This window comes from the organism of the source record quoted next, unplaced genomic scaffold (assembly GCF_019419815.1).
Source record: "Pyrus x bretschneideri cultivar Hongxiangsu unplaced genomic scaffold, Pyrus_bretschneideri_v1 Contig9, whole genome shotgun sequence".
NCBI lineage: Eukaryota > Viridiplantae > Streptophyta > Magnoliopsida > Rosales > Rosaceae > Pyrus > Pyrus x bretschneideri.
Genome location: NW_025999831.1, coordinates 7,646,766 through 7,673,548, shown reverse-complemented (window position 1 = coordinate 7,673,548; position 26,783 = coordinate 7,646,766). Strand labels below are relative to the sequence as shown.

Genomic DNA, 26,783 nt, shown 5'->3' with positions numbered 1-26,783 from the left:
GAAAGTGTGAAACTGAGTGAGGAAGGGAGAGGAATTGGGTGAGTGCGGGGAGAACTGAGAGAGTGGGTTCAAGTGGACCCAAAACCCAATATAATAAAATAGTAATGGAAGTGTTAAGAAATCTCGTGTATCATTTCGTATTCTGATCACATTGAAAATTCTCTTGTGAGCTAGGAGTCGAGCTTATTTTTTATTATTTATTTCCAGCGAATGCTTTTCGAGAAGCCTATTTCCGTAATTTAGCAGCGTTGTCTTCTCCCACTTCCAAAGCACACAGAGGCGGGAAAAAAAGCCAGAACCCAAAAGCAAAAACCCAAATGAGCTTTTGAAAACCGCCAACTAATTCTGCAGAGCCAGAGAGAATGGAGAGAATACACGTCACTGTGCGTGCTCGGCCGCTCTCAGCCGAAGACGCCAAGACCAGCCCTTGGCGCATCTCCGGCAACTCCATCGCCATCCCCAACTACTCCAAGTTCGAATTCGGTACCCACTCAACCCTCTTTCTCTCCTCTGAACTTTTCAATTTCCTGGGTTAGATGTCTTCTCTTTCTCCAATTTACATAGATTTGTTTTGTTTGGGTTTGTAGATCGAATTTTCGGTGAAGATTGTAAGACTTTCGAGGTCTATGAATCAAAAACCAAAGATATAGTCGCCGCCGCGGTTCGCGGCTTCAATGGTACCTTCAATGTTCCCAATTTAAATAATGGTATTTTTATTTATTTATTTTGAATTGTCACTTATTTTTTTCTTTTTCTTTTTTGCTTATTTGTTTATAGGAACCGTGTTTGCATATGGGCAAACTAACAGCGGGAAAACTCACACCATTCGAGGCTCGGCTACTGAACCAGGGGTGATTCCTCTTGCAGTGCGCGATATGTTCGACATTATTCAAGAGGTACTTTGGTTGGATTGTCAAATGTGTAATTTGGTATGGATTATTGGTAACACTGTAAATTGCAAAGTAATTAATTTCTGAAATTTCTCTGACCAAACAAGGTGCGAGTTCTAACGCTTAAATGTTCGTTCAAACTTATATTATTACGTTTTATATGCCTAGAAATTATCTTATCATTTCAGTTCTTGGCTGCAGAAAACTGTTGTGCACACTTCTAGTAATATTAATTAATACACTTTGGTAATTAGCATACTTAGATCAATCAAACAGCGATTTCGTAATCGTTTTTGTAGCTGAGACTTGTACAGAGTGACTGTTGATGCCACTTTATTTTATCTGGGACCCCTAAGGACACAGCTTGATCCGTTTAATGTAAGGGTGGCTGAAGCTATTCTATGCTGTCCACTTGTCCTAGACTCGGCAAATGGCTAAACTGAGTAGGTTACATCTGATACATAGCTTAAGTATTATAGTGTGTGGACTGCTAAATAGATCACTTAAAGTCAATTATTCTTTAAGACTTACCAGTGACCATAGTTCTTTATTTTGTATTCATGAATTTGTTCACTGGTTTAGCTCCTTAACATAGAAATTTTATTTTAATATTTATATTGGAAACCCAGTGTATGCCCAATTGCGCATTCTCAAGTTATTTCTTGATTTTAGGATGTGGATCGGGAATTCCTATTACGAATGTCTTATATGGAGATCTATAATGAGGACATAAATGATTTGTTGGCTCCTGAGCATCGAAAGTTGCAAATTCATGAAAGTCTAGAGGTATTGAATTTACGTTATAGTTTAATTATTATGATAGTTTATCAGTACTTAAGTAACTGAAAGTTCCGTTTCCCTTTATGAATACAGCGAGGGATATATGTTGCTGGGTTGCGAGAAGAAATTGTTGCCTCTCCAGAGCAAGTCCTTGATCTCATGGAGTTCGGAGAGTGTAATTACTTTTTACAGTATTATATGTATTCATCTGTATTAAAGTACTTATCAAGAGTTATTAAGTTCTCCCTAAACGGATTAGCTATCACTGTTGTACTTCTGTTTGGGGTATGCAATTAGGATTAAAGAATGTGTGAACTGCAAGTACTGTAGTTAGTTTCCAAAATCATTCCATCTCTCAGCTTTTCCTTTTCTTCGAATTCTTTGTCTCTCTGAACTTCTATCAATACAATCTTTAGGCTTGTCTTTGTCTCAGTCTCACACCCTCACACACACACAAACACACACACAGCCATACATGTAGAGACACTCTACTTAAAACACCAAACACCGCACACTCTCAATCCCTTCCTTTCACCTGAAACAGAGGTGCTATGGGTTGCCCTAGTTTTTGTGTGCACTATCTATTAAATATATCAGCCATTTGAAAGTATTTTGACGCTTTTATCTTTTAAAATTTCAGCTCATCGGCATATCGGAGAGACAAATATGAATCTGTACAGTAGTAGGTCCCACACTATTTTCCGCATGGTATACTTTTACATTCTTACCATTGTTGATTGTCATTTGGATTATACATCTTATGTGGCTCATGGTTATTATTATTATGATGCTTTAAATAGATAATTGAAAGCCGAGATAAACATGAAGGTGAAGATATTGCTAATTCTTGTGATGCGGTCCGTGTTTCAGTTCTGGTATGTTTCTGTCAAAATCAGTATATCTTTCTTTTTCCTTTCCTCCTATTTTATTATGGATCAAATGCTTTCTTTTGTTTCTAGAATTTAGTGGACCTAGCTGGTTCTGAACGTGCTGCAAAAACCGGTGCAGAAGGTGTTCGGCTCAAAGAGGGTTCCCATATCAATAAAAGCCTTATGACTTTGGGAACTGTCATTAAAAAACTGAGTGAAGGTGCTGAGAGTCAAGGGTAGGTTCTGCATTCGTTGGATCTTAAGTGTATATCTCTATACATAGATTGACCTTCCTCAATATATGATGCAGGGGACATGTCCCATATCGAGATAGCAAACTTACGCGCATATTGCAACCTGCTTTGGGTGGAAATGCAAACACAGCTATAATATGCAACATCACGCTAGCACAAGTAATGTTTCCTATAGTCCTTTTTAGTGAGAACCAGGCTTTATTAATACCAATCAAAATACAAGAAACAAGACTCTGTGCACCCAGGTCACCATCATCGTGATAATTTCATAGAAAAAACAAAACAAAACCAAACTATAACTCTGTCATCTAACTGAAAAAACCTACTCATATGTACCCCAAATGTGACTTTGCTTTTTCCCAACAATTCTTTCTTTCATCCCAAAATTTGAATTTCTGTCTGACAAAACTACCAAAATACAGTTCCACTATATTCTTTCTTTCCTTTCAACCCCAGAAGTCTTAAACATTTCACCAAGAATATCCAAAGGTGACTGAGGACTAACCCAACCAACCCCAGAAACCTGAACCAACCATCACTACAGTCCTAAAGCATATGGCAGTGTAAGGTCAAGTGAGTTCCAGATCTGCCCCTTTTTGCACATCGCTTGGATATGTAATAATATGCATATGTGGATATGTTTTTGTATATCTGGATGTCCGGCGACTTCCTTTCTATGGTTGGTTCTTTGAATCTGTTTTCAGACCAAATAATGGGCGTTTTGTGGGATGAATTTTCTTTTAACTTTTCAATATTACATTTTTGTGTTCTTCTTGGTTTCTCATACCTTTGTTTTATGTCAGATTCATGCAGATGAGACTAAAAGCAGTCTCCAATTTGCAAGTAGAGCATTACGTGTCACGAATTGTGCTCATGTCAATGAGGTTTTCTACTCACTTTATTTGTTGCAATCTTTCTTGGGTTAATTTTGAATGTTCCCTTTCAGATTCTCCTAAGTTTGTATCCATTGGACATAGGAATTGTTCTTGTATGTCTATCATATGTTTTAATTGTTATTATTTCAACGTATGTCCTTCCTGGCAGATTCTAACAGATGCTGCTCTTCTCAAGCGTCAAAAGAAAGAAATTGAGGAGCTTCGAGCGAAATTGCAGGTTGATTTTGCTTTTATTTTAGTTGTCGTCACTCATGTATGATAATCATTATAAATATAGATTGTCAATGCAAAATAAAGGAATTTAAATATTCGGCATGTTTCAGGAATCTCATTCAGAACATTGGGCAGAGGAAATCCTCAATCTACGAAATACGTTATTGCAGGTTTGGAAATATACACTTTATGTTTATTGTAATTAGTTGAATTCAAGTGTATTCTGGAATATGCATACTTTCTGTGCAGACTGAGTTAGAGAGGGAGCGTATAGCTTTGGAGTTGGAGGAGGAAAAAAAAGCCCAAGCAGAACGAGAGAAGATGGTGCAACAGCAAGCTAAGAAAATTGAGAACCTGAGTTCAATGGTGTTGTATTCAAATAGAGATGAGAATCGCGACCGCTTGAAAAAGGTTTGCATGATGATTAATTATCTTTCATTGCAGACTTCTGTATAATGAGTTTTGATGTCCATATATATGTTTTGTTTCCTAATTTTATTGTTATGAAAATGAGAATAACAGCTTCAAAGTTCAAACTTCTGTTATCTATAAACACAAAATATATGCTTGATGTTATAATGTATCGTTGCCAATGAGATAAGATTAGTTAAATCTTCATATACAAAGACGGGGATTAGGGATAGGTAACCAAAACATAAATAAATAAATAAACAAAGCATTGTTCGGTAATTGGGATGGGTGGAGGGGTAGGGTATGTGGGATGGAATCCAAGGAAATGGATGGGACACAGTTGTGGGTCAAGTCATAAACATGAAAAAACATTTTTCACCAGGTTGCGGTAGTTTCTCAGAGTGCCTTGTAAATTGATGTTAAGGATGGAGAAAGGGTCAGGTTTCGGGAGGAAGTGTTGACAGATCAGTTTATGAGTTAGGAGGCATTGTAATCTGTCAAACAATCTCAACAATTGTTGGGATCAAATAGGTCCTAACAATTCAATTTAGCTGGGATTCGTCATTCAGAAGGAACTTACATGACTTTGAGATGGAGGAACTGATTTTGTTACTAGCTCTGCTGGAAAAGGGTTTAATTGGTAAAAAGCAGTCCTGGAAAAATAAATAACCCTCAAGCAATGGAACAGAAAAGGAAGATTGTACCAGTCATTATCCTTGATCCTTTACTTCTTTGGGCAGGTTTATATGCAGATAACCTTTGTTATGTACATTAGTCCCAGGTGTGAAGAGGAAATGCTGTGCAAAAGAAGTTATACGGGTCAAGTAACCAATGACAATTAAATACTATCTTTTTAGTGGAATACAATTATACAAGTCATGGTGATGCATAATCTGGGCAATCCTGCAGCATATCAGTAGCTAAATTAGGAGATTTTCCAATAGATTTCCTTGTGTTTCAGTGGAACTCACGTTATGTGACTTTTCTTTAAAAAAATTGTTTTAGGCCCTTTCCGGCTTTCCCGTTACTGAAGGTGACAGTATCCCGACCATATGTACATCTATGACTTGTCCCTCCCTGTTTGTCTGTCTATCTATCTCTTGTTCTCCTTCTCTCTGGTTCTATTTAAGTTTTCCAGTTTGTTTCTGCAGGAGAAGAGGCGTGATACTTGGTGTCCAGGTAAACTTGCAAGGGAGACTTTGGGAGAGGTAATACTTTATTCTTACTAAGTGTATATGATAATTAATTCTCATGTTAAATTTGTTTACAAATACCAATTTTTAATAGATTCACGAAAGATTTATTCTTGCCCATGTGTTGTTTATTGTCTGTTTAGTTTATTGTAGAATGCAAAATAAGTAAAAACTGGGCACTGTTGGTGGTACTTACTGGAAGTGTAATTTTATTTGCATTTTATACTGAACAAATCAATGCAAAGCTTAGCTACCAAGATTTTCACCACCAATGTGCAATCATGGAAATTTTAATCTTCCCCAAATAATACAGCTGTGGAAATTTCTTAATTTTGATAGGAAATATGTTTTGGTAAAGGAAAAGGAGATTACACAAAAGATTGGACAACATGGCCCCTGAATCTAAGATCTAACCACCCTGTTTCAAGTTTCAACATCTAACTAGGGCAGAAACATCCTCATATGCATCAGTGATACAGAAGATACTGGAGCCTAAAAAGATACTTCCTCCCCTCTAATTCCAGCATAATCTTCCAAATTCTTTCATAGGAAACAGGAGAAAGTGTTACCATCTAGAAAAGTGATGGCATGTGATGGATATGGCCCCAAATGGAGCCGGAAATTAGGAAAAGTATCTGCAGTCAATCGTAAGGGGCGAACATCACAGTTTGTGGAGTTGAACCTTTTCCCCATACAAAGTAGAATTTAAAATACTTTTGTGACATTCCTTAGTCAGAATAAGGTAATACTTTCATATAATGCTATGCATATCTTTCATTTGGCTGGATTCTGTTGTAAAAACTTGTTAAGTTTTTATTTGTGACTTATATTGCCTAATCTGGATAAAGATAAGACACAGGCTGCTCCAAATACATCTCACGTGCTTTTGTTATCTGTGTTGATGTGGTCCCTGAATTTTCTGAACATGTCTATCATCCAGTTGTGCGATAAGTTTAAGCTATTATTAATTTTTTATTATTATTACTTTCCTGCATTTCAGGTGCCATCCACCATCCAGTCGAAGGCATCTGCTGCAAAACCTATGAGACTGAAGCGTGACATCGGACCACTTCTTCCTTTTGAAGAACTGGTGCATGAGATTGAAGTTTCTGAGAATGAGTCTTGCAAAGAAGACGAAGAAAGTAAAAGTATCACGTTGGAGGACTGTGCTCTTCCTGATCCATGTGCTTTGTTGCATGTTACTAATAGGAGAAAAGTGCCACCCAGGACGAAAAGCTTACCCTTGGTTTGTACTATTTCCATTACATTTTGCCATACTGAACCTTAGGCAATCCACAATTCTAATCTCCATTGTCTGACAGGACAATGAATTAGGAGATCTGCAAGCAGAATACGAAGATTTGCTTATCAAATATGAAACTCAGGTTCCTATATATAACTGTTTCTGCCCCTGAATGCATCAGCAAATGTTGTTACACTCTATACTAATCTTTACCTCATTCAGAGAACTTTGAGTGAGATACAAATTGATTGCTTGACACGGAAGCTCGCTGAGGCTGATATGTTATCTGGAGCAATGTATAATGATTACTCCAAGTCTTATATCAATAAAGGTCCCATTAATGGGGACAATAACGGTAGTTTAAGAGAGCCAGAGGTTATTCTTGTGATTAAGCGACTTCAAGAACAGGTAATTCTCTTGCTCTTTATTTCTTTAAAACGGAATTTTTTAAAACTGTTATGCACGTTAAACTTCTGATAATTCAGTATCTTTCTAATTGAATTTTTATTTGTTTTGACATTTTGTCTGTTCTTTACTTGCAGATTAAGATGCTTGAAACAGAGAAGTCTTCAAGCCAGCAAAATCTGGATAGTGTAGTTGAGCTGGCAACTGAGCAAAACATTTGTGCCCAGGAGAAGTTTGACGAGGTAATCATAGTTTATGTTAGTCAGTTGTTCTGTATAAACGTGTGAATAGATTTTAATCTATGAGCAGCTTCATCAATTCGTTTAGAGAGCTACTCTTCAGGATGTTTTTGGGATCTTAGTACATTTAAATGTTTACGTCAATAATTGCATTGACAGTCAATTGCATGGCTTTTATTTTTATTTGATATATTTTTAGCGCTAATCTGCTGCAAACTTAAGCTTCAAGCTTATTATCACCACCCACCTGCAATAACAAAAAGAAAAAGAAAATCGTATTCAGTTCATTTTAAGAACTTAAAGCACCTTGGATAGCTCTCTCTCTCTCTCCACCACTCAATATGCCTCCATGTCTGTATATACTACATACCTTTATACACGTGCGTGTGTCAATATGGACTAGCTACAGTTGAGCGGGGTTCCCCGTGTGAAGGGCTATATATATTTGACAGGCTATCAGCTGAAAGTATTTTAGGTAAAAATGCCTTGTATATTCTCTCTTGTCAGACTCACAAGAGCCTGTTTCAAAAACACAGCCTTTAAAAATGATCAAATCTTTTGAGCTTTCAGCAGTAGGGTATTACACATGAAGTCAAATTGTTGTATCTGTTTTAAGTTACTGTTTTATGTATGTACATATGCCCGCTCACTTCCTGCTCCATGGTTTCTTGGTTAGAAAGATCTAGAGAACTCATTTCTCTGTTTTAATTGTTTAGATCTGTTATTAAGAAGTTCCTTCTGTCTGTTAATTTTAAAATCGGCATGTCTCTTTAAATGTAAATAGCTCTATGAAGAGCTTCAAGTTGCACGTGAGGAGGCCAGGGTAGCTCGTGATCAACGTAGTTGGAACGAATCTGTAACAAAAGTTGATGTACGATCTCCTTCTTTGGTGTTAAACTCTATGACGATCATTAGTATCTATTACTCACAACTTGTACAGTGTTCATACTGTAGATTTGGTTGAGTATACATGTTCTCTTTTAAAGTATATGCAGCTAACTTTCAATAGCTTCATCTAGGATGGAAGTTCTGACTTTTTGATCGAGCTTGCAAAGGGGGTCCAAGAAATAATATTGGAAGTTCGAAGCTCAGAAATAGCAATTGAAAGTGTATCTTCAGTTTTGGATGAGGTCTCTAAGAGTTTCTCTGTGCTATTCGATACATTCCTAGTGAGTATTTCTGAAGCATCATCTTATAATGACTTTTCTTATATTCTAATACTTGTCAAAAGAAATAGTTTGTAGATGTCTTAAGATGTTATCTCTGAGGTGATATTGATTTATTTTCTGACGCTGCTGTGGTCTTTATTCTGTGAACGTTTGAATTCCTTTTTACCATCATATGGCCTGATTTCATTGTAATGCAGGATTTCAAGTCTTTAATGTGCGAGTTATCCTTGAAACAAAAAACAATTATCAGTGACCATGAGAAGTTAAACTCTTACATGATGCAGAAAGTTTCTGAACTTGAGACTGAAAAGGTTAGGTTATAACTTTACTTATGTGAGACATCCTGAAATTTTTTTACTTCCAGACCACATTAAACAACTGTATTAATATATGGTATGCAGTTCCTTTTGTACAATCAATCTGTTGATCTTCAGAACCAGATAGAAGAACTGAAACTGCAGACTCAAAATTCCGAACAGTCTTTGAGGGTAAGTTTTTATGTTGGCATTATATCACTATCATTTTTTAAAGCAATATTCTTACCATTATCATTAGTAAGTCCTTTTCTCTGATTATTATTTCAGGAAATGTTGGAACAACAGGATTTGGAAAAGGGAGAATATATTTCTCATATACAAGTCCTTGAAAAAGAAATATCAGGTTTATCATCTTGTTCTTTGGCCAAGGAAAAGGAAAATCTGCGCAAAGATGTTGAAAAAACAAGAATGAAGTTGAAAGAGACAGAGTGTAAGCTGAAGAACGCCATACAAGAGAAAACCAAACTGGAGGTTTGATACTATGTGCCTTTGGCTCTGGTCATTGATATCATTAAATCACAGCCTTTCACTTTACAACATATTCGCCTATTTGCAGGGTGAAAAAGCATCTGCTGAACGAGAAATAAAACGATTGCACAGTCAGAACTCTCTTCTTGAACGTGACATGAACAAACGTGAGTCGCTTGCTGGCAGAAGGCGTGATTCAGTTAATGATAAGGGTTTGAAGACATCAGATCCTAAAAGAGCAAAAAACCTTGCCTTCGAACAGACATTGCAGGTGCTGAAAATGATGTCTAGTTTCTGCTCCTTTACTATGCATCATGTTGGTAACACAACATGCAAGTTATTTTAGCTTTACATGTCAATATGCTGAATTGATGAGCGACTTATACAAAAAGAAAATAATTGTCAATGCTGACAAGAGAATAGTAAATATTTTGTTGAGGTTTTTAAGTAAAATTTACATGAATTTACTTGTTATGTTCTTTGGTCTTTAAGTTACTCTGCTTAAGCATTTTAGCCTCGTTTGGATAAAATATAGATTTTAGCATCATAGTTTTGTTAAGTATTTAATGATGATAACTCTATTTTTTTGGTCTTTTCTGTTTTTCAGGAAGAATACAAAAAGATGGAAGTTTATGCTTTTGAAACGGAGACAAAGATTAATTCTCTAGAAGAAGAGTTATCAGCTGTATACAGGGAAAAAGAAGACGCTATGTCCACCAACGATGCTTTAGCATCTGAATTAGAAAACCTGTCTGAAAAACTGAGCACATCAAACTTGGAACTGGAAGCTTTGCAGGAAGAGCTTTTGGCCCTGGTAAGCTTGTCTTTGTTTCTCTTTCACACTAACCCAAATCTTTTTGTACTTTCATTTCCATCAATAAATGGCTAGTGTCTTTATTATGTGAATTTTTCTTATTTTTCATTGTTACCTTTCTGTACATCCAGAAGCAGAGGTTAGAAGAATCTACATTTGAGCAGCAAAAGATGGAAGGTTCCATTAAAATGTTCACTGAAGAAAAGGAAGACTTGGCGATGGTAGCCTAATTTTGGGCAGTAATTTTTCCTATATTATAAAATAAAAATATCAGCTCTTATTTAAGCTTGTGTGTGTAACTGGTTCTTGGTGCATAGTTGCTCATTTGATTTGTATCTTTCGTTTGCAGCAACTTACAGATTCCCTTTTGGAAATGGAGGAGGAAAGAGCAATATGGTCAGCTAAGGAGAAGGCTTCCATTGAAGCGATGGAAGAGAAATCAAAGTTATACAACATGGAGATTACATCATTAACAAGGGAAATGTCTGAGGTGGTATTCATCTCCGCTCTTGTGTACACTATGAAGAGTTTCCTTGCTAGTCTTCGATATGATCTCTACCCAAAACCTTGAATTCGAGAGAAAATTGCGTAAATTTGGCCATTAAGTTTCACTGTTCTTTCCCACTCATTGAATTGACCTTATTGTATCACCCTCAGTTTGATTCTCTCCTGCCGAACTTCCTTGAAGCCTTGGTTGTGGTGTCACAAAAGATTCTATTTATTTAAATTGCCTGTCTAAACATATCAATTTTGTTTCTCCCATTTGGTTATTATGATTAGGAACGATATTTTGACCATTTGTCCAAGTATATTCAGAACTATTGTGGTTGGTCTTTTCCTGTTGCAGATGCATATAATTGTGATATAGAATGTTCAAAACCCACAGTATTTCTTATTGATTATTGGTTGCGATTATGTCAAACTGTTAGGTGAGGAATGAGTTGGACTCTTGTAGACAAGAGTGCAAGGTCCTAAGGGAAAGATTAACTTGTTGCGAGGAAACAGCTGGACAGAAGACATTCAGGTTTGTTTCAGTTTCCTTTCCCTCCTTTTTTCTCCACTTTACTTACGTCTTAAATATTATTTGGTCTTGGGTACCATTGGTGGGGATCTCTCTCTCTCTCTCTCTCTCTCTCTCTCTCTCTCTCTCTCTGTGGTGCAGCAAAAGGTCTAGTATTTTTGCAGCTCTCAGTGCTTGAACTGAGCTGCTTGACTGGGTTTGGTGATGAAATTATGGCTTTGCCACCGTTTCACACCATCTTGGTCATTGTCTAATCTTTGCTATGCATGCATATACATCACAAATGATCATGGTCCTTTTCCAGCAAACTTTTCTTTTTTATTCTGAAGTTTCAGCCCACCCTTCTAATAAAAGATAAAGATAGCATACGTCTTCTAATCTATAAATCTTGAATTATATGCCTCAACTTTCAGAAACCAGTACGCAGTTTATATGGGTTGGTTTCTTCTGCTGCTCTGTTGGGGTTGGGTAATGGGTGTTGTTAGCTTGATTCATGCTGACCGATTCCCTAAAAACTCATGTTCCCCCGTTAAGGGTTTGTTATTCTATCTATCCGGCAGGCTTAGGACAACGTTTCTGCTTGCCAAAATATTTCTTCTCCTGTTATTTTCTACCATCCGGTGTAAATTACTCATTTTTTCCCCTGCTGTATGTATTAGAATGTCTTGAATCTTTTTTTTTTTTTTTTTTATCCAATGAATGTCTTGAATCCGAACATCAAAGTTGTGAATATCTGGAAGACCAAAATATTATTATTTTATTATACTTCTGTTGCAGCGTGGAGAAGTCTTTGGGGATTGATCAACTGAATAGTGGTGAGAGTATAGATGATATTCTGAGCAAACAGTCTCAAGAAGTGAGTTTTTTGCTTCTTCTCAAAATACTGTTTGGTATTATTACACGTATTTATCATTGTTCTGTATGTTTCTTTTTTAAAATTACTTGTAAACCATTTAGATGTTGAGCTCAAACTGGGGGACGTGCGGAATTAATGATTGTGAGGAGGTGAATGTGCTTCGGAAGGAGCTCAGTTGTCTGAGTAAAGAAAGAGAAGGCTTGTTGATTCAAATAAAAGAGTTATCCGAACTTCCAAATGACTACCAGGTAATATCTCCATTTCTGTTCTTTTCGAAACAGTACATAATGTTCAGGGAAGAAGTATAGTAGTTAGTTGTAAGGAAGAAACTAACATTTATTCTTGAAATTTATTCAATATTTTTGATTCATTGGTTTTTGTCTACAGAGTCTCAACAACCAGCTCCATGTTTTGACAATTGAAAGGGATAATCTAGTGACTCAGATCCAAGAGCACCAGAAACTTGCAATTGAAGAAGAAAGTCTTAATAAACGTTACAATGATTTGGTAGGTGACTGAAAAGTTCTTTTTTCTCAGTGGTACTTAATTGTTTGAGATTCATCTCATATAATGATGAACTTGATACCAGTTGTTGGAGGCAAAGTTTCAAGTCGAGGAACTGACAAGGAGAATATCAAGCATGGAGTTAAAGACTCACAAAGTAAGTGCTTATATACTTGAATTTGTCCTGCAATGTAGTTGCTATATTTGTAGTCATAAAGATAAACAATAGTATACAGCTGAGTTTCAACAATTGGGTCCGGTTAACCATTTGGATGTTAAGATCCATTAGCTCCAAATGAAGTCAAGAAATCTCTAATTAAATTTTGGCCAATTTTTTTTGTGGTCCCTGTGGTGAGAGCTCAATTCTAAGGTGACCCTTGTGGTGAACCCTGTTAACAATTAAGGTCCAAATCCAAATTCTATTAGTCTTCCGTTAGTAAAGGGCTTAATATCATCATTTTCAAACAATTAACTTCATATCTTGTACCATTTGGGATGGTCGTTCGCATAATACAGTTGAGGTGTTTGAAATTAGGATTTGATGGAAATTCGGAGGCTTGAGGCTTAAATTGAACCGTATTTTCAGATTTCTGTTTTCAGTCCGTTTCTTCCATCTCTCTTGCAAGTTCATATGCTTCCTTCCTTCTTCATACTAATATACAGAAGCATTAATCACATGTCTTTAAAGATATGGAAAGGCCCCAGCATCTACTCATTCCTAAATTAAATGACATGCTTGATCTAACGTCCCTTGAAGGTAAATCCCTTTGATAATTGCAGCATGTACAAAGTTGCTGTGTTTCTGTGATTCTGTGATAGCCAAATAACATCATCCCAAAACCTCTTAGTCTGTTCTATTTGATCCTACTCTGGCGCACAAAACTTGTCCACCGTCATGTTGTTTAGCGTCTTTAAAGCATCTTCAATACTCCTCGTCTTGCAAAACCCATTCAGAACTACGTTTAGGGTGATTACACCAGGCCTCAAGCCTCACAATGCACATGAAATACCAATTTCAATAAATTAGTGAGTCTCCAACTCTGTGGTCAGCGAACGGCCTTCTCAAACTCTAATGCTTTTGGCTTCTGAGTTACCTGAATTGTTTGAAATGAAAATTTTAAGCCCCTTTTTAATGGAAAACTAATGGAAGTTTGATTTGATCCTTAATTGCTAATGGGGTTTACCACAAGTGTTTAACTTCTTCACAACAGTCGCATTAAGAGTGACGTATCACCACAGGGAATAAGAAAAAAAATGAAAGTAAAATTTCATGTGGAGTCGAAATTCAAATCTAAAACTTTCATGCGTAGTTGTTTCCTCTCAAGAAAAGAAAGAAAAGAAGTTTCGCAGGTAATATAATCTTTCTTTGCTGCGTCCTTAATTTGGCCTACTATACTTTGGTCAGGACCAAGTTGAAAACAGCATAGACAAAGCAAAGCTCCGAATGAGGCTTCGAGGGGCACAAGCAAAGTTAGATGCCTTCCGAAGTAGATACAAGGACGCTCTAGACGAGTCCAATCACATGAACAGGAAGTATGAGGAGGCTACAGTCAAGCTAAAGGACCTGTTAGCTTCAAAAGGAGTTGAGGTCCTCGGCCTTAAAAAGCAGCTTGCTGCTGCAAAGAGTGGTCATGAACAAAAATAAATCCATGAGTTGCTTATGATTATATTAGAGATTGATTTATCATTAGCCAGTGCCTCTTGTGTGCTGTTTAATGAACATCTAGTTACTATTTAATGAATGTAATATTAGATTTATCATTAACAAGTGCTTATTAGTGTCCTCATTGGAGCCACCGCGATGGCAGAACAAGCGTCGTCAACTTCCCCCTCCCTGCAGCTTTCCCGGCAATTTGTCATTTTTCGGCAACCTCTTAGGGTCGACCCGAATGTTTCAGGCTCTGACTGATTGCTCTCTTGTTGCTGAGTTATACTGAAGCGGAGAAGGAACACTTCTTGAACCTGCCACCCCCGCTCGCCATTTTTATTGCTTCAGATTCACGTTAGATTCATGTTATCACCTCAAATCCAATTTCCAGCTCCCTTCACTAAAACTTGGAAAGAAATAGGGAGAAAACTTAGCTCATTAGGAGGAGGGTGAGGAGTCTAGGATTCAAAGCCCCAAAGAGCCCACTCCCTACTAGGGTTGGGCAATGGATCATATGGTAGGGTTCGACTTCAACTTGTTGTCCAACTCAATTCACATTATTCAAATCTATTTCCACCCAATAAATTGGGCAAACCAACCCACACAAACTATTTTATGGCGGGTTTGGTTGGGTAGGTTTCATAAGTTATAATTGTTTACTTTCGTTTTTATTCCTAATGTGAGTATGAGTGATAAATAATCCAAATTATATGTCATATTAGACTCTAATAATGTGAACTTGGTGTTGTAGAATCACTACTTTTTTTTTAACAAACGATATTATCTACACTAGGGGTGGGAGAGTGGGCTAAAGCCTCACAGGGGCGAGCCATAATAATGTGATTGGAGGGAATCGAACCTAAGACCTCTAACTTATAAGTGAAGAAGAATACCATTAGATCATAGTATTAAGTGGCGTAGAATCACTACTTTCTACTTGATATTTAAATTTCATCATTGAAATGAAATATACATAAACAAATGTACTTAACAACTATAAGATTTTGTGTATATGTCTATTAATATACATGTATGTTTAATAAATTGTTGATACAAACAAGTATGGACCCTTGATCTAGAAGAAAATTCTTAATTGTCATTGCTTCACGAAATTTTGCATAGTTACCATTCTTGGAAAGAACACATAGCAACTAAATTGTCCTTTTGTTTGTATAAGCTTTGAACTGTAAGAAAAGAAGTGGAAAAACGAGTGACCACGAGACAAAGAATTCTTGTATTGTTGGTGAAATCAAGGTTCTCGAGTTCAAATTTGTAGTGAGATTCATAGACTGATTGGGATTCTAAAGAGAAGGAAGGAAACAAAACATGCTCTCACCAATTCATGTCAAGGAGGAAGCACTTAGTGAGGTTCTTAGCAATCCCATAGTTCAGCGGAGGACTAACTTAGACGAGCTAACAAGTCCCCTAGTCCACACCTAGTTCACACCTAGTCCAATCCCACCTAAGAACGTGAAACAAACACACCCTCAGGGTGTTGACAAGAAATTTGACTAGACTCTTACTTTTTCCATCCGACCATCTATCTCACATAATGGGACAATCATGATGCTTCGAAACTTTTACATGATCTTGAATCATTCTTTGTACATCATCAACTATTTCTTTGAGAATCTAAGTCGTCAACTCATGGTTAGTGGAGGTCAAATCGGATCAAAATTCAAGACTGCTTTGATTGTCGCAAAGTATTGAGTGCTTGTCGCATTGAATGCATGACACTAGCGTGGAACCACCGTCCTATTTTTGGCACACTTGTTTTATTTCATTTTTTTATAGTATTCAATGTTCAAATTTGGATATGTAGGCCATGGACTGTGGTTTGGGCGTTGTACAGGTGCGTTGTGTCAATCTTCATCTTCCATTACATTCTAACAAAGCTATGGTCTGGTTGGACGTTCTGAAATTTCTTAAATTTTCAATCTCACATGGGAATTACTCTTTTTAATTCTCTTTATAACACTACTTATGTTTCCAGGCTCTTTAAAGGGATGGATCTTCTTCTTTTTTTCAAAAAATGAGGATTATCAAAATTTAACTATCTGAACTGTCTATTTTATAAGTCTCGATTCATAGATCATTTATAAAAAAAATTGAACTTAATCCGAAACGATTTATCCATTTAACTGCCAGGATGAAATTTCAATGTTTTTTTAAATATAGTATTCGTCAATTTCTTTCAACTTAATTAGATATCTTAAATATTTCGGACTTAGCTAATAATTTGCAAATAGGTTGCAATTTGAAAAATAAATGGTTCAGATTATTAAAATTTTTCTATAGCATGGCCCCACAACTAATCCCGAGATAGATTTGGGCCTATGATCAAAATCCTACAAGCCCAAAATGTTTGAGCTCGACATCACATGTTGCCCTAAACCCTAAACGTGTGATAATCGTCTTCTCCAAACTCTCACTTTCTCACTGCCAATACAATACTCTCCAATCAAGCCATATATTCTGGTGGCCTCAGTCTCTGAGAAGCCGATAAACCGCGAGTTTGAGCTACAAAAATGGTGAGGCCGTATGCAGTGAAGGGAAAGAAGCGAAAGAAGAAGGCAGATGTATACGACAGAGCAGGGGAAGAAGAAGAAGCAGCAGCAGCAGCGGCAGCAGAACCAGAAGAAACAGAGACAGAGGAAGCCGATAAAAAACGGAGCAAAGGAAATGAAGCAGAAGAAAGGAAGAGTGACCCAATTGAGCTCGAGGGTATTCCAATGACCCCAGCAGAGATTAACCCCAAGAACGGACCTGGTGCTATCTTCATCCTCGAGAAAGCTTCTCTGGAAGTTGCCAAAGTTGGAAAGGTTTGATTTTTCATTGCTATTTCTATTATTTTATATTTAATTGTTTGTTTTAGTTTTTTAAATTTTCATTTGTATATTTGTTTGTAGGAGCTGATAAATGGGTGTTTAAGGCTTTTAATATTTGGTTTTTAGTTTGTTTCTTCAGTGTTGGTCTAAGCCTTTTGCTTTCTTACAACTCTTGCATCTTTCTCAATATTTTTTTTAACTTGTATTTTGCTTGCAGACTTATCAGCTATTGAATTCTGACGAGCACTCAAATTTCCTGAGGAAGAACAACAAGGATCCTGCTCTTTACCGGCCCGATATCCTTCATCAGGTTAGCAAACTCTGTCTAATTGGTTGCTTATTTGTTGTATTCCATGAAACTTGTATATATGAAGTAAATTTATTTCCACTCGTTGCTACAAAAAAAGTTTGGTTTAAGCTCTACTATATAAGATAGGATAAACTCTGAACTGCATAAAGCAGCTGTTTCAAAATTGAATTGGCATTATATTGCTGGCCATTACATGAAATGAATCAGAGGCATTCTGGTTAGATGAGGAAACTTTTGTAAGAAGTTGTGGCAGCAAGACCGTCGTGGGATGTGGTGTCTCAAGTGAAGAAGGGTGTTTGATGGTTCGAGGGAGGAGGAGAAGGAATACTTGTTGGAAAGGGTTGAGTTTTTGGTTTCAGAATTGTCAGATTTTTGGAGTGTGTTTCAAAGCTGCTGCTTCCTAGTGCTTTGTTCTGTTAATCTAGATCTATATTTTTCTGTGTTCTTCTTTTTCTAGCTTTCTTTCAGGAGTTCTTTAGTGTACAGGACTTCGTGTCCTCGGTTTGCTGTCTTTGATTCCTTTAATCGATGGATTTTAATTATAAAAAAAGAAAAAGAAGAAAGAAACTATCAGTTTCGGAAAAAAAAATTAAAATAATTGATTTAAGTTACAGAAGTGTTATGTGATCGTAACTATTGAAGTCTGCAGGCTCTCCTTATGGTTTTAGATAGCCCGATTAATAAAGCTGGGAGGTTGCGGAACGTGTATGTGAGAACTGCAGCAGGTGTTCTAATTGAAGTTAAGCCATATGTTCGTATTCCGAGAACATTTAAGCGGTTTGCTGGTGTCATGTGTAAGTTCATCTGTCATCCAATTCTTATGCAAAGCAACACTGTTCTTTACTTTTTCTGAAGGCTATTTTGTCATTTTAATCCTGCCAACCATCTTGCAGTGCAGCTGCTACAAAAACTGAGTATATCTGCTGTTGGTAAGCGTGAGAAACTTATGCGTGTGATAAAGAACCCTGTGACACAGTATTTACCTGTCAACTCTCGTAAAATAGGTGAGTAGACTAAAAAGACAACCCTTATGCTGCATATCAGCCTTGATCTCGCCAACCATTATTTCATATCTATCTTGAAAACTGAATATGTATTCTTGCATTCCAGGCTTCTCATACAGTTCAGAAAAATTGGTTAACATACAGAAGTATGTTGCTAGTGATGAAAACAGTACGGACTTTGTTTTTGTGGTATGCTCGGAGCTAATGCATTGGCCTTATATTTGAATATTATCTGTTTTCGCTTGGAGCTATTGTAATACTGTATTTTCAGGTTGGTGCGATGGCTCATGGGAAAGTTGAGACAGACTATACTGAGGATTTCATTTCAAGTATGTCCTTGCTTTTCATCAGTATAATGTTTAATTTTTTTAGGTCTATTTCCCTTCCCATGTATCAGTGGATGGAACCTTTTGTTCAGTTTGACTACAAAGTTTAAAGAACCACGGTTAGGATTTGATGGAAGGATTTAGAAAGATGATTAGATTTTGGCAAGGCTACATTATATGGAAAAGCATAAAAATACCGTAGATACAATGTATTGAAATAACCAAGTATGATGACATATTTGAAATTCATTTATTTATCCTCTTTCATCCTATTTCCAAATAAAAATATTCATCCATACTAACATTTTATTCAAGAAACTTAACTATTTATCTAAAATTTTAGACATTACTTGAACTCAAGCGCATGACTGTACATTTAGTAGCTGTTGAAGCTTGAATTCGAGCATTGTACTAAGCATGATGATCAGGCTGGGCTGGATTCAAGCTTCCTACTAAACGTTATGATCAAGCTGAGTTTTAAATCCAAGCACATGACTGTACATTTACTGGCACGCAATCAATGTTTTTGTTAGTTGAAAATGTGAACTCTGTGTGAAGTAATTGCTTTGGTACACAAAAGGTCCTGCAATGCAATTACGATATATCTTCTCATTATCAATGCTAGAGTGGAATCCTTGGGAATCTAGGATCCTTCGGTAGATAACTCTTCCTTCAAACTTTTTCGTATTTCGTCTTTATTTTTTAGTGTTCCAGTACCTTTCATGCTCTTGAATGAAAAATTGATGACCAGAGTGTTGACCATCCTTACATTTATGCGTTCTTTTTCCCTTCATTTTCTAGCCTTGGAGTCCAGTTGCATTTCATGCTTTGCTTTTGACCTTAAAACTTCTCCTTTTTATTTTGTTAATTGTATGTTGCTTGCTACATACTGTGGTGAAATTAAACGCATCTTATTTGTCAACTCTTGCAGTATCTGGTTATCCCTTGAGTGCGGCATATTGTATCACGATGATTTGCCAGGCGTTGGCGGGAAAGTGGAACATTTTGTGAAGCTTTCTTCTTGTTTTAGGGGAATCTCAATGCTTTCAGGGTTCTTCAAAGTTTGTGTTTCCAAAGTTGCATGAGATCGGTCTATTTTATGTTGAATTTTTGAGAGGGATGTAGTAGAATTTATACATTAATCTTGACATTTGTTTATATAGTGGTCATAATATGATAAAGACCTTCCTACTTGGGCCTGGACAAGATGCAGGGCATCGGCCTTCTGACTAGGCTGGGCGCAGATGCCCTGTGCTACCAGCGCTTCAAACGGCAAACTTATCGTCGTTGTGCTTTGGTTTGCTTTAGAGACTGTTTCCTCGAGAGTGAAAAGCTAGCGCGAGCGATAAAGAGAGTATAGTCCCTCGCGTGGCTACTAAATCGCCGTATCATTAGTGAAATAAGGGCCAACGACGGCAAAAACTGTTACAAGTGGGATGAAAGATCTCGAAAGATTTTTATCTCGTTCCATTCTAGTGGCTCGACCAATAACCAATGGCAAAAACTTATCCATGACTTCTGGGCAGAACCCATTTCCCTCGGGTTGCTCATAGTGCAATCATAGTGCAATTCCCACTTGTATGTCGTATTTGGCCAAAGAAGCATCAAAACAGTTTTGAGTTCTTGGTTCTTACCTTTCTAGCCACACCATAGCCGAGATTGTGGCACTTTGTCGATAGATGATCGAAAGCAAATATGTTTTCAAGGTGCCATTCACACACAAAGTAAAAGAAAATAAACATCGAAGAAAATCCGACAATGTTGCCGACATTTGAACAATTAAACAAAACCGCCATTGTCTCCTAATACAGCATGTCATGTTCTCAACATCCATTCATTTAAGATTGATTAGAGCTAGCTGGGCCTGCACCAAAACCTCCAGCTCCGCGACCAAAGCCAGGCCTTCCACCGGGACCCTGAAAACACAGACACAACGAGAAAGATGAGTTATGCGGTTTTCATATGATGCGCTTTAACACTACACAGAAAAAAACACGGATGCATATTATTCCCAAAGTGACTAAACTGTCTAGTCATGCAACACCGCAAGTCAACGGTAAAATAGAAAACAAATTAATTCGGAGCAAGGAAATTACCCCAAAAGAAGGTCTATAATCAGCAGGAGCTCCACCCTTGTCTCCAAAGTCACCCCCAGGTGCACGAGGTCCTCCACGGTACCCATCCCTGTCACCACCGAATCTACGTTCTCCATCAAAGCGAGACGGGCCACTGTTCACACCATCATCAAACCAAACATTAAATTCCAACCCAACAAAACATTCAACAAATGGACCCGAAAAGGAAAGGAAGCACAAATCTGTAACAGTTAATTGGTCGAATAACTAACAAAGATTCAAATGCGTTGCAATTCTGTTAAAATTAACTTCTTCCTACATAACCAATAACCAATATTAGATTCAAATGTGCTGTGTTTTGATTCAAACGTGGCGTGATTTCGTTAAAACCCAACCGAAAAATATGCTTCAATCATCTATTAAACCCCACTCACATTTCAATCAATTGCAGTTTATTGCAGAATCTCTAAACCAAAAATGAGCAATGTATCAAACTAATCAATCAAAATAACAACTTCCTAATATAATATATAACAACAAATCGAATAAGCATTTCGACATTTCGCAATTCTACCAAAAACAATTCCATCAACATAAATCAATAAGCGAATTACCGGGGGCGGTCACCGGAGGGGCCCATGGGGCGCCCGGGAGGCTTGGCCTGCTTCTTGAGAGTAGCAGGGACAATCTCAGAAGGGAGATTGAGATAAGTCCTCAAGAACTCGATACCGTCATTGGTAAGGTACCAGTAGTAGTGCATCCAAGCAAACGTCTCCCTCACATACTCCTTGGACTTGAAGCTCTGCATCAGCTTAATCACCTGCAGATTTGGAACGTCGATGTCGGGATGCTTCGCCAAGTTATAGTCCTTCTTCGCGTAGCAAACTCCCTCTTGGAACAGGTACTTGGAGATCTCCCGACGATTCTTCTCAGAAATGATCTGCAGATACAACAAATTCAACGTTCTCTTTCTTTTCGGTTTCTCGTGAAACAAACAGAAAATTAGCTGGAGGGAGAATTACCATGGTTGCGATTGCGGAGGGAGGCGGCGGCTGGAGGAAGAAGAAGAGACGGCGGCGAGCGACTGAACTGTGTTGAGGCTGCGCGCTGAGAAGTAAAACCCTAGAGGGATGCAACTTTGTTTATAGGTGAGGCAGGGAGGAGTGTACGATTGAGATTAAATTTTAGGCTAAATTACAATTTTCCCCTTGGGATTTATGAAATGTAACTATTTGGCCCTAACTTTTTCTAAAAGATTAAATTAGAGAAATTTGATTTGAAGTTTTGGTAACTGAATTAAAAATTCGTGGTATTTGGTATTTGAATTTGATTTAATATAAAGTGTCGATTTTCTTAGCCAATTTGTCTAAATTGCGCAATTGAGAAGTACATGATCATTTGTGAAGCACATGATCATCTTTTAAATTGAGGTTGTGTTGTTTAACAAATGATATGACTACATATCAATAGTGATCGATGAACTGAATGCATTGTTGACCAAAATTCAAAGGTGCTTGTATTTGACTCAAAAACAAAAAATCAAAGTTGTGAGGAATCACAATTTGATCAATTCAGAAAGTTGTTCCTAATTTTGAAGTTGAAGAAGGCATAAGCATTGCAAATCTGAGATGTGAAGGATTTTGGCCTAATGATAACTAAATTATTTTTTATACAAAGTGATGCTCTACTTTAAATTTATCTAAATTACGACTTTGGAGATTCAAACCTTGTTGCATGGGTGAACAAATCTACTTGAACCAATGTGGCTACGATCAAGCCTACAATGAATAATTTGATTTAGCAAATTCCTCTTGCATTGAGTTATTTTCCCTTTATTGTTCAGTTTTAGAAGTCACAACTTTGACACATATTTGAACTTAACCCAAGTATATTTTATGGCAGCGTGCTTTTCGTTCTATATCCAAATTTAAATATCCTTCCTTGTTGTTTAGAATAAATCAAAATAGGGATCAAAATATGATCCGAGTAATAGTTAACAGCTCCTGAAGTAAACAACCGTTTTTATTATTAATAAGGGCCTAAGGCCTTCTCTAATGCAAAACATACATTGTCATAGTTTGGTTGGTTTAATCACAACAGCAAGTGGTGAATTGTTTTAATGTTTAATATCTTATTATTAAATCCATTGCGTGCTAGATTCAAATTTTCTTTGAGATTAGAGCATTTTCAGTAATAGGTTGGGCACGATTTGGATGGACCGGATTTTTTAAAGGTTGAAGCTAAAACTTTGAGTGTTAATAATTTTTATTCATAAAAAAAAAAAAAAAAAAAAAAGCGAAAGAGACTCTGAAAGTGATTCTCAATAAACTCTCCATCGGCTGATGTTTTTTTGGATAATATTTGGCTGATAATATATACACAGTCTTACTTTTGAATGACTCTTTGGCTTTTCTCAAAAAACAAAAAAAACAAAAAACCAAGAAGGGAAAGGAAAAAGTAAATCCTTGTTATGAACTCTTCCGTTCCGAATATCTTTTACTTTAGTTTACCCCAAAAGGGGGGCTGGGATTTGATCAAGGTGCAAAACAATTGTAGGGGGAAAGGAAGCCTCCCCAGAAAAATGGTAATGCCATGCGGCGTCACTGTTTGGATGGCAAAGGTGGTGTGGTTGGCCCTCACCTGCTTGATTTCGTCTTGCTTAGCCGTTGCCGATGAAGTCGCCGGCTCCCTTAGAACCGGAGATTTTGGCCCTTTGCATGTTGGCTGATTGATTGTCACCGGACTCACCACTCTTATGCTCTCTGGTTTGTTCTCCTCCTCCTCCTCCTCCTCCATCTTTTTGTCTCTGTAAATTCAGTTGATTGCTTGATTTCATGTTTGTCAAGCTTTGTCTGGTTGTTTTGCTTGATGGGTTTGCTGGGCAATCAGTTTTTGTTATTACAAGCAACATTACTACTGTAAGCTAAGGGGAAGGGTTTGAATGGTAGTGGGTTGAAGAGGAAGACCGTATTCACCTGAGCAATTCACCACATGTTGTTTGTTGGATAGTTCCACCACTTGTATTTTGGATAGTTCCGGACTGTAATCCATTTAGCGAATGTTTGATGGGCTGGTTGGGTTGTGATCAATTAAAATAAACCTGAGTCCAATATGTTGTTTGTTGTGTCTAAATGTGAGATGGACATGATGATTTATGAGTCCACAATAAAGTAGGTTATCTAACATATCTTTATACATGGATTACAGGTCCTGTGTTACATGTCCCTACCAATCCAACCCTATTCTTAAGGCTTAATCCCATCCAGCCCACCAAACAAGCCCTTAATGACTAGTATTAAGAGTTACGTCACAAATTGGAGAAACCACGCCCTAGACAAGGACTCATGCTTATACTTTTAGACCAGCCAATCCACTTTATGATCGGCTTAGGGCCCGATCATAAGATGTGTTGTTTAGGGCTTCCAAGAATGACAAACTCATGGCTTTAGGGTTGCTGTGAATGGTCAACAAGAAAAGTACCTTAATCACCTTTTTCCGGGACGTAATTTGAGGTTCTATTAGGTGGTTATGCTTGCTTAACATTAATTTTTGTGTGAATTGAATTGGATACAAACTGTAGAATTTTGGTTAGAGAAGAAATATTTGTAAGTCAGGAAAGAATCAAATACCCGTGAGTGTTTAGATTGTCTTACCTAAAGCGAAGACTTGTTTATAAAGAGTAGCCCACAAGGGTGCTGGTGAGGCCCAACTTCGAAATCAAACTCAATTCACAGAATATGTTAATATTGATTTATGGTGAGTTTCTTGCTGTCTTTAATACGTTACTAAGGGTGTTGTATCAATGTCAGGAAATAACTAATATCTGATTGCAATATCATCTTACTTTTTGAGATATGTGGAATTTATAAATTCTGTCACATATCCTGCAGACATGATCTCTTTGGAAAGCAGGCTGTTTGTAAGTCTAGTGCCCCTGTACCCATATACAAAAGAAATCCCAAGTACCTAGCTGCCGTAGAAATTGAGATTGTAACTGGCCATTGTTTCTTCTATATGGCTTGTCACAATGCGGGTAGTGATGAGTTACACAATTAGGTAGCCATCATTTGTGCACATTAGCAACCTCATTTGAATCTTATCGACCTTTATGTTGATGGTTTGCCTTTTTCTTTTGGAACGTTACCATTTTTTTACAACATCAAAGGATGACTGCAGTAACTGTTTCATTGCTACTTCTTTAAATAACTTTTTCAAAAGTTCGATTGCTAGTGGATCATCAGAACAAAGAAGATAACCTTGATATTCTTTCCGAGCATAAGCCAGGTCGATCAAGATTTTGGGAATAATTAATAAGGGCAAAGCATTTAGGACAGATCCAGCAAGCTCATTTATTTTGTGCATGTGATGGTTGCACTTGAGTTCTTTAATCATAACGTTTACTTGAGTCTTGTGCTGGGCAAGCCTTATATTTTGGAACAAATTTTTTCTCTTCCTGCTAGTTGTCTGTCTCTAAGGCGTTCCTGCTCTACATACTTTGATATCACCATTAAAATGATTATTGTTTTCTGATGAGATGAGAGATTTGTCATTGGTTTTCTAATTCTCTAACAACTGAACTTAAGAAATTAAACCATTGCAATGTTTCTATAAATTGTTTAAATTTTTATCTTTTTAACTATGAAATCAATGCCTCCACTCTGCGTCCTTCCCTGTCCTCTCATATTATTTCCACAACTTCAGATATCGATATCTTGAGAATACGCCTTAACGACCAATGGTTAACGATGGCTCTGATGGGTGGTTTTGCTAACCTTATATCTCCCCAAACACCAAAATTTGTACAACTATGGTATGAAATTCTCAAAAATTGATAAATTCCTCAAAGTCCCCGTGCCCATTTTATTCACAAGCCCGGGATTTCAACCAACCCAATCCATCACCTTGTTTTTGCACTCCAACTCAACAAACAAACATGATGCTCCAGAGAGGAATCTCGATTGAGATTTGTGCTAAGAATATAAGTAAAAAATAGAATCAAAATATTCTAAGCATATTTGTAGGAGAAAATGTGTCTTGTCTAAGTGGTGCATCAGCTATTTAGCAAGTTTGGTACCCTATATAACTTTATTTAGGTCAGGTTTTCAGCTCCAAAAATTAAAGTTGATGCAATCCGAATTTCTTGTTTTTACCCGATTCACCCTGTATCGTGTTTTACTGATACACATAGCTTGATTACTTCATTAACGGGTTTCAGTCATTTGGTCTTTCAACTCTGTATAACAGCGACTCCTTTTTCCTGTACACTTGCAGATGATTAAAATCCGTAAATAACGGTGAAGGGACGGTGGGTGCATGGCCTGGACATTCAGAGCTGCTAATTTTATACTGTGAATACTGTAAATACTGTGAGTATATTTCTTTTTTACGATGGAATTGTGATCTGTTTCATATTAAATACAAAATCATAGTTAGGGATTTTGTATTTTTCTCTTCTTTTTTTTTGTTTCATATTAAATACCAAAGTCATACTGGGGTTTGTGCTTTGTACTGGAAAGTTGTATATTTCTGGTTTGTGTTTGGAAATCAATAAGATTGTTGGGTGCTAGGCTTTAAAACCAAGTCTCGTGCTCGGCAACATTGTTACCAAATTTCCTAAGCTCAAACCATAGTTTTATGCTAATTTGATGGCTACGCAACGTTTTTCTTCGTTTTTTCTCCCAGCCTTAAATTGTGGCACTCAACAGCTGCTTTATTAAAGTCGAGTCTTTGTCTTTCTTCCCAGCATCTAATATGCCCTGCCTAGATGATCTGTGTATCTTAGATGAATCTATCCACTTTGGGAACTTGCAAGAGTTAAGCAGTAGTAAGAATTTCATGATTAAGAATCAATTGGAGGATGACAGGTGGATAAATGAGGGTTTTTTTGCCAATTGTGCCGAGTGTTTTTGCATAAAACTTACAGTTTTGATGTTTCTTTTTGTATACACCACTGAGTTAACTGCATAAATCCAAATCTCTAGACCAAAACAAATGCTAGGGTTAAAAAGTTAGAGCTCTTCTGGGTACTAACTTGGGTAGCATATTTTTCT

General features: G+C 37.1%; 3 protein-coding genes and 1 long non-coding RNA gene across 6 annotated transcripts; 3 read left to right on the top strand and 1 right to left on the bottom strand.

The window, feature by feature from the left end:
• Positions 1-239: 239 nt before the first annotated feature.
• LOC103931775 (kinesin-like protein KIN-7O) lies at positions 240-14,300 on the top strand. Of its 3 annotated transcripts, none has more exons than XM_048576341.1 (33): positions 240-483; positions 588-677; positions 778-896; positions 1,563-1,676; positions 1,764-1,845; positions 2,311-2,378; positions 2,471-2,545; positions 2,630-2,775; positions 2,850-2,952; positions 3,597-3,677; positions 3,838-3,906; positions 4,013-4,072; positions 4,152-4,313; positions 5,465-5,521; positions 6,507-6,752; positions 6,829-6,891; positions 6,972-7,157; positions 7,292-7,396; positions 8,178-8,264; positions 8,413-8,562; positions 8,760-8,873; positions 8,964-9,050; positions 9,147-9,350; positions 9,436-9,618; positions 9,955-10,161; positions 10,299-10,382; positions 10,511-10,651; positions 11,091-11,185; positions 11,960-12,038; positions 12,140-12,286; positions 12,426-12,545; positions 12,628-12,699; positions 13,948-14,300. In XM_048576341.1, the coding sequence occupies exons 1-33, from the start codon at positions 363-365 to the stop codon at positions 14,185-14,187; spliced, it is 3,957 nt and encodes a 1,318-aa protein (XP_048432298.1). In that variant the 5' UTR covers positions 240-362; the 3' UTR covers positions 14,188-14,300. The 3 variants fall into 3 exon arrangements, with proteins under 3 accessions (XP_048432298.1, XP_048432299.1, XP_009339579.1); XM_009341304.3 differs by having other exon boundaries at positions 243-483; positions 10,293-10,382; XM_048576342.1 differs by lacking the exon at positions 8,178-8,264 and having other exon boundaries at positions 242-483; positions 10,293-10,382.
• A 2,277-nt stretch (positions 14,301-16,577) lies between these two features.
• Positions 16,578-19,816, top strand: LOC103931776 (ribosomal RNA small subunit methyltransferase nep-1). The gene is made up of 7 exons (XM_009341305.3): positions 16,578-17,012; positions 17,236-17,328; positions 17,978-18,122; positions 18,222-18,332; positions 18,439-18,521; positions 18,604-18,661; positions 19,590-19,816. The coding sequence occupies exons 1-7, from the start codon at positions 16,719-16,721 to the stop codon at positions 19,667-19,669; spliced, it is 864 nt and encodes a 287-aa protein (XP_009339580.2). The 5' UTR covers positions 16,578-16,718; the 3' UTR covers positions 19,670-19,816.
• Positions 19,817-20,354: 538 nt separating this feature from the next.
• On the bottom strand, positions 20,355-21,916 carry LOC103931777 (40S ribosomal protein S10-1). The gene is made up of 4 exons (XM_009341306.3): positions 21,756-21,916; positions 21,348-21,673; positions 20,755-20,887; positions 20,355-20,574 (listed from the first exon to the last, which is right to left on the bottom strand). The coding sequence occupies exons 1-4, from the start codon at positions 21,756-21,758 to the stop codon at positions 20,497-20,499; spliced, it is 540 nt and encodes a 179-aa protein (XP_009339581.1). The 5' UTR covers positions 21,759-21,916; the 3' UTR covers positions 20,355-20,496.
• A 779-nt stretch (positions 21,917-22,695) lies between these two features.
• Positions 22,696-26,400, top strand: LOC125473507. The gene is made up of 2 exons (XR_007255386.1): positions 22,696-23,498; positions 26,005-26,400. It is a non-coding gene; the product is annotated as an uncharacterized LOC125473507 (long non-coding RNA).
• The last annotated feature ends 383 nt before the right edge of the window (positions 26,401-26,783 follow it).

Bases quoted from the DNA above. Each gene is read 5' to 3' on its own strand.
- LOC103931775 (XM_009341304.3), top strand. From the start codon at position 363: ATGGAGAGAATACACGTCACTGTGCGTGCTCGGCCGCTCTCAGCCGAA. The intron at 4,314-5,464 runs GTTTGCATGATG...TTGTTTCTGCAG, and splicing joins ATCGCGACCGCTTGAAAAAG to GAGAAGAGGCGTGATACTTG. The intron at 11,186-11,959 runs GTTTGTTTCAGT...CTTCTGTTGCAG, and splicing joins GCTGGACAGAAGACATTCAG to CGTGGAGAAGTCTTTGGGGA.
- LOC103931776 (XM_009341305.3), top strand. From the start codon at position 16,719: ATGGTGAGGCCGTATGCAGTGAAGGGAAAGAAGCGAAAGAAGAAGGCA. The intron at 18,123-18,221 runs GTAAGTTCATCT...ACCATCTTGCAG, and splicing joins GCGGTTTGCTGGTGTCATGT to TGCAGCTGCTACAAAAACTG. The intron at 18,333-18,438 runs GTGAGTAGACTA...CTTGCATTCCAG, and splicing joins TGTCAACTCTCGTAAAATAG to GCTTCTCATACAGTTCAGAA.
- LOC103931777 (XM_009341306.3), bottom strand. The intron at 20,888-21,347 runs GTAATTCGCTTA...TGGTGTGAACAG, and splicing joins CCCTCCGGTGACCGCCCCCG to TGGCCCGTCTCGCTTTGATG. The intron at 20,575-20,754 runs GTAATTTCCTTG...CTGTGTTTTCAG, and splicing joins ATTATAGACCTTCTTTTGGG to GGTCCCGGTGGAAGGCCTGG.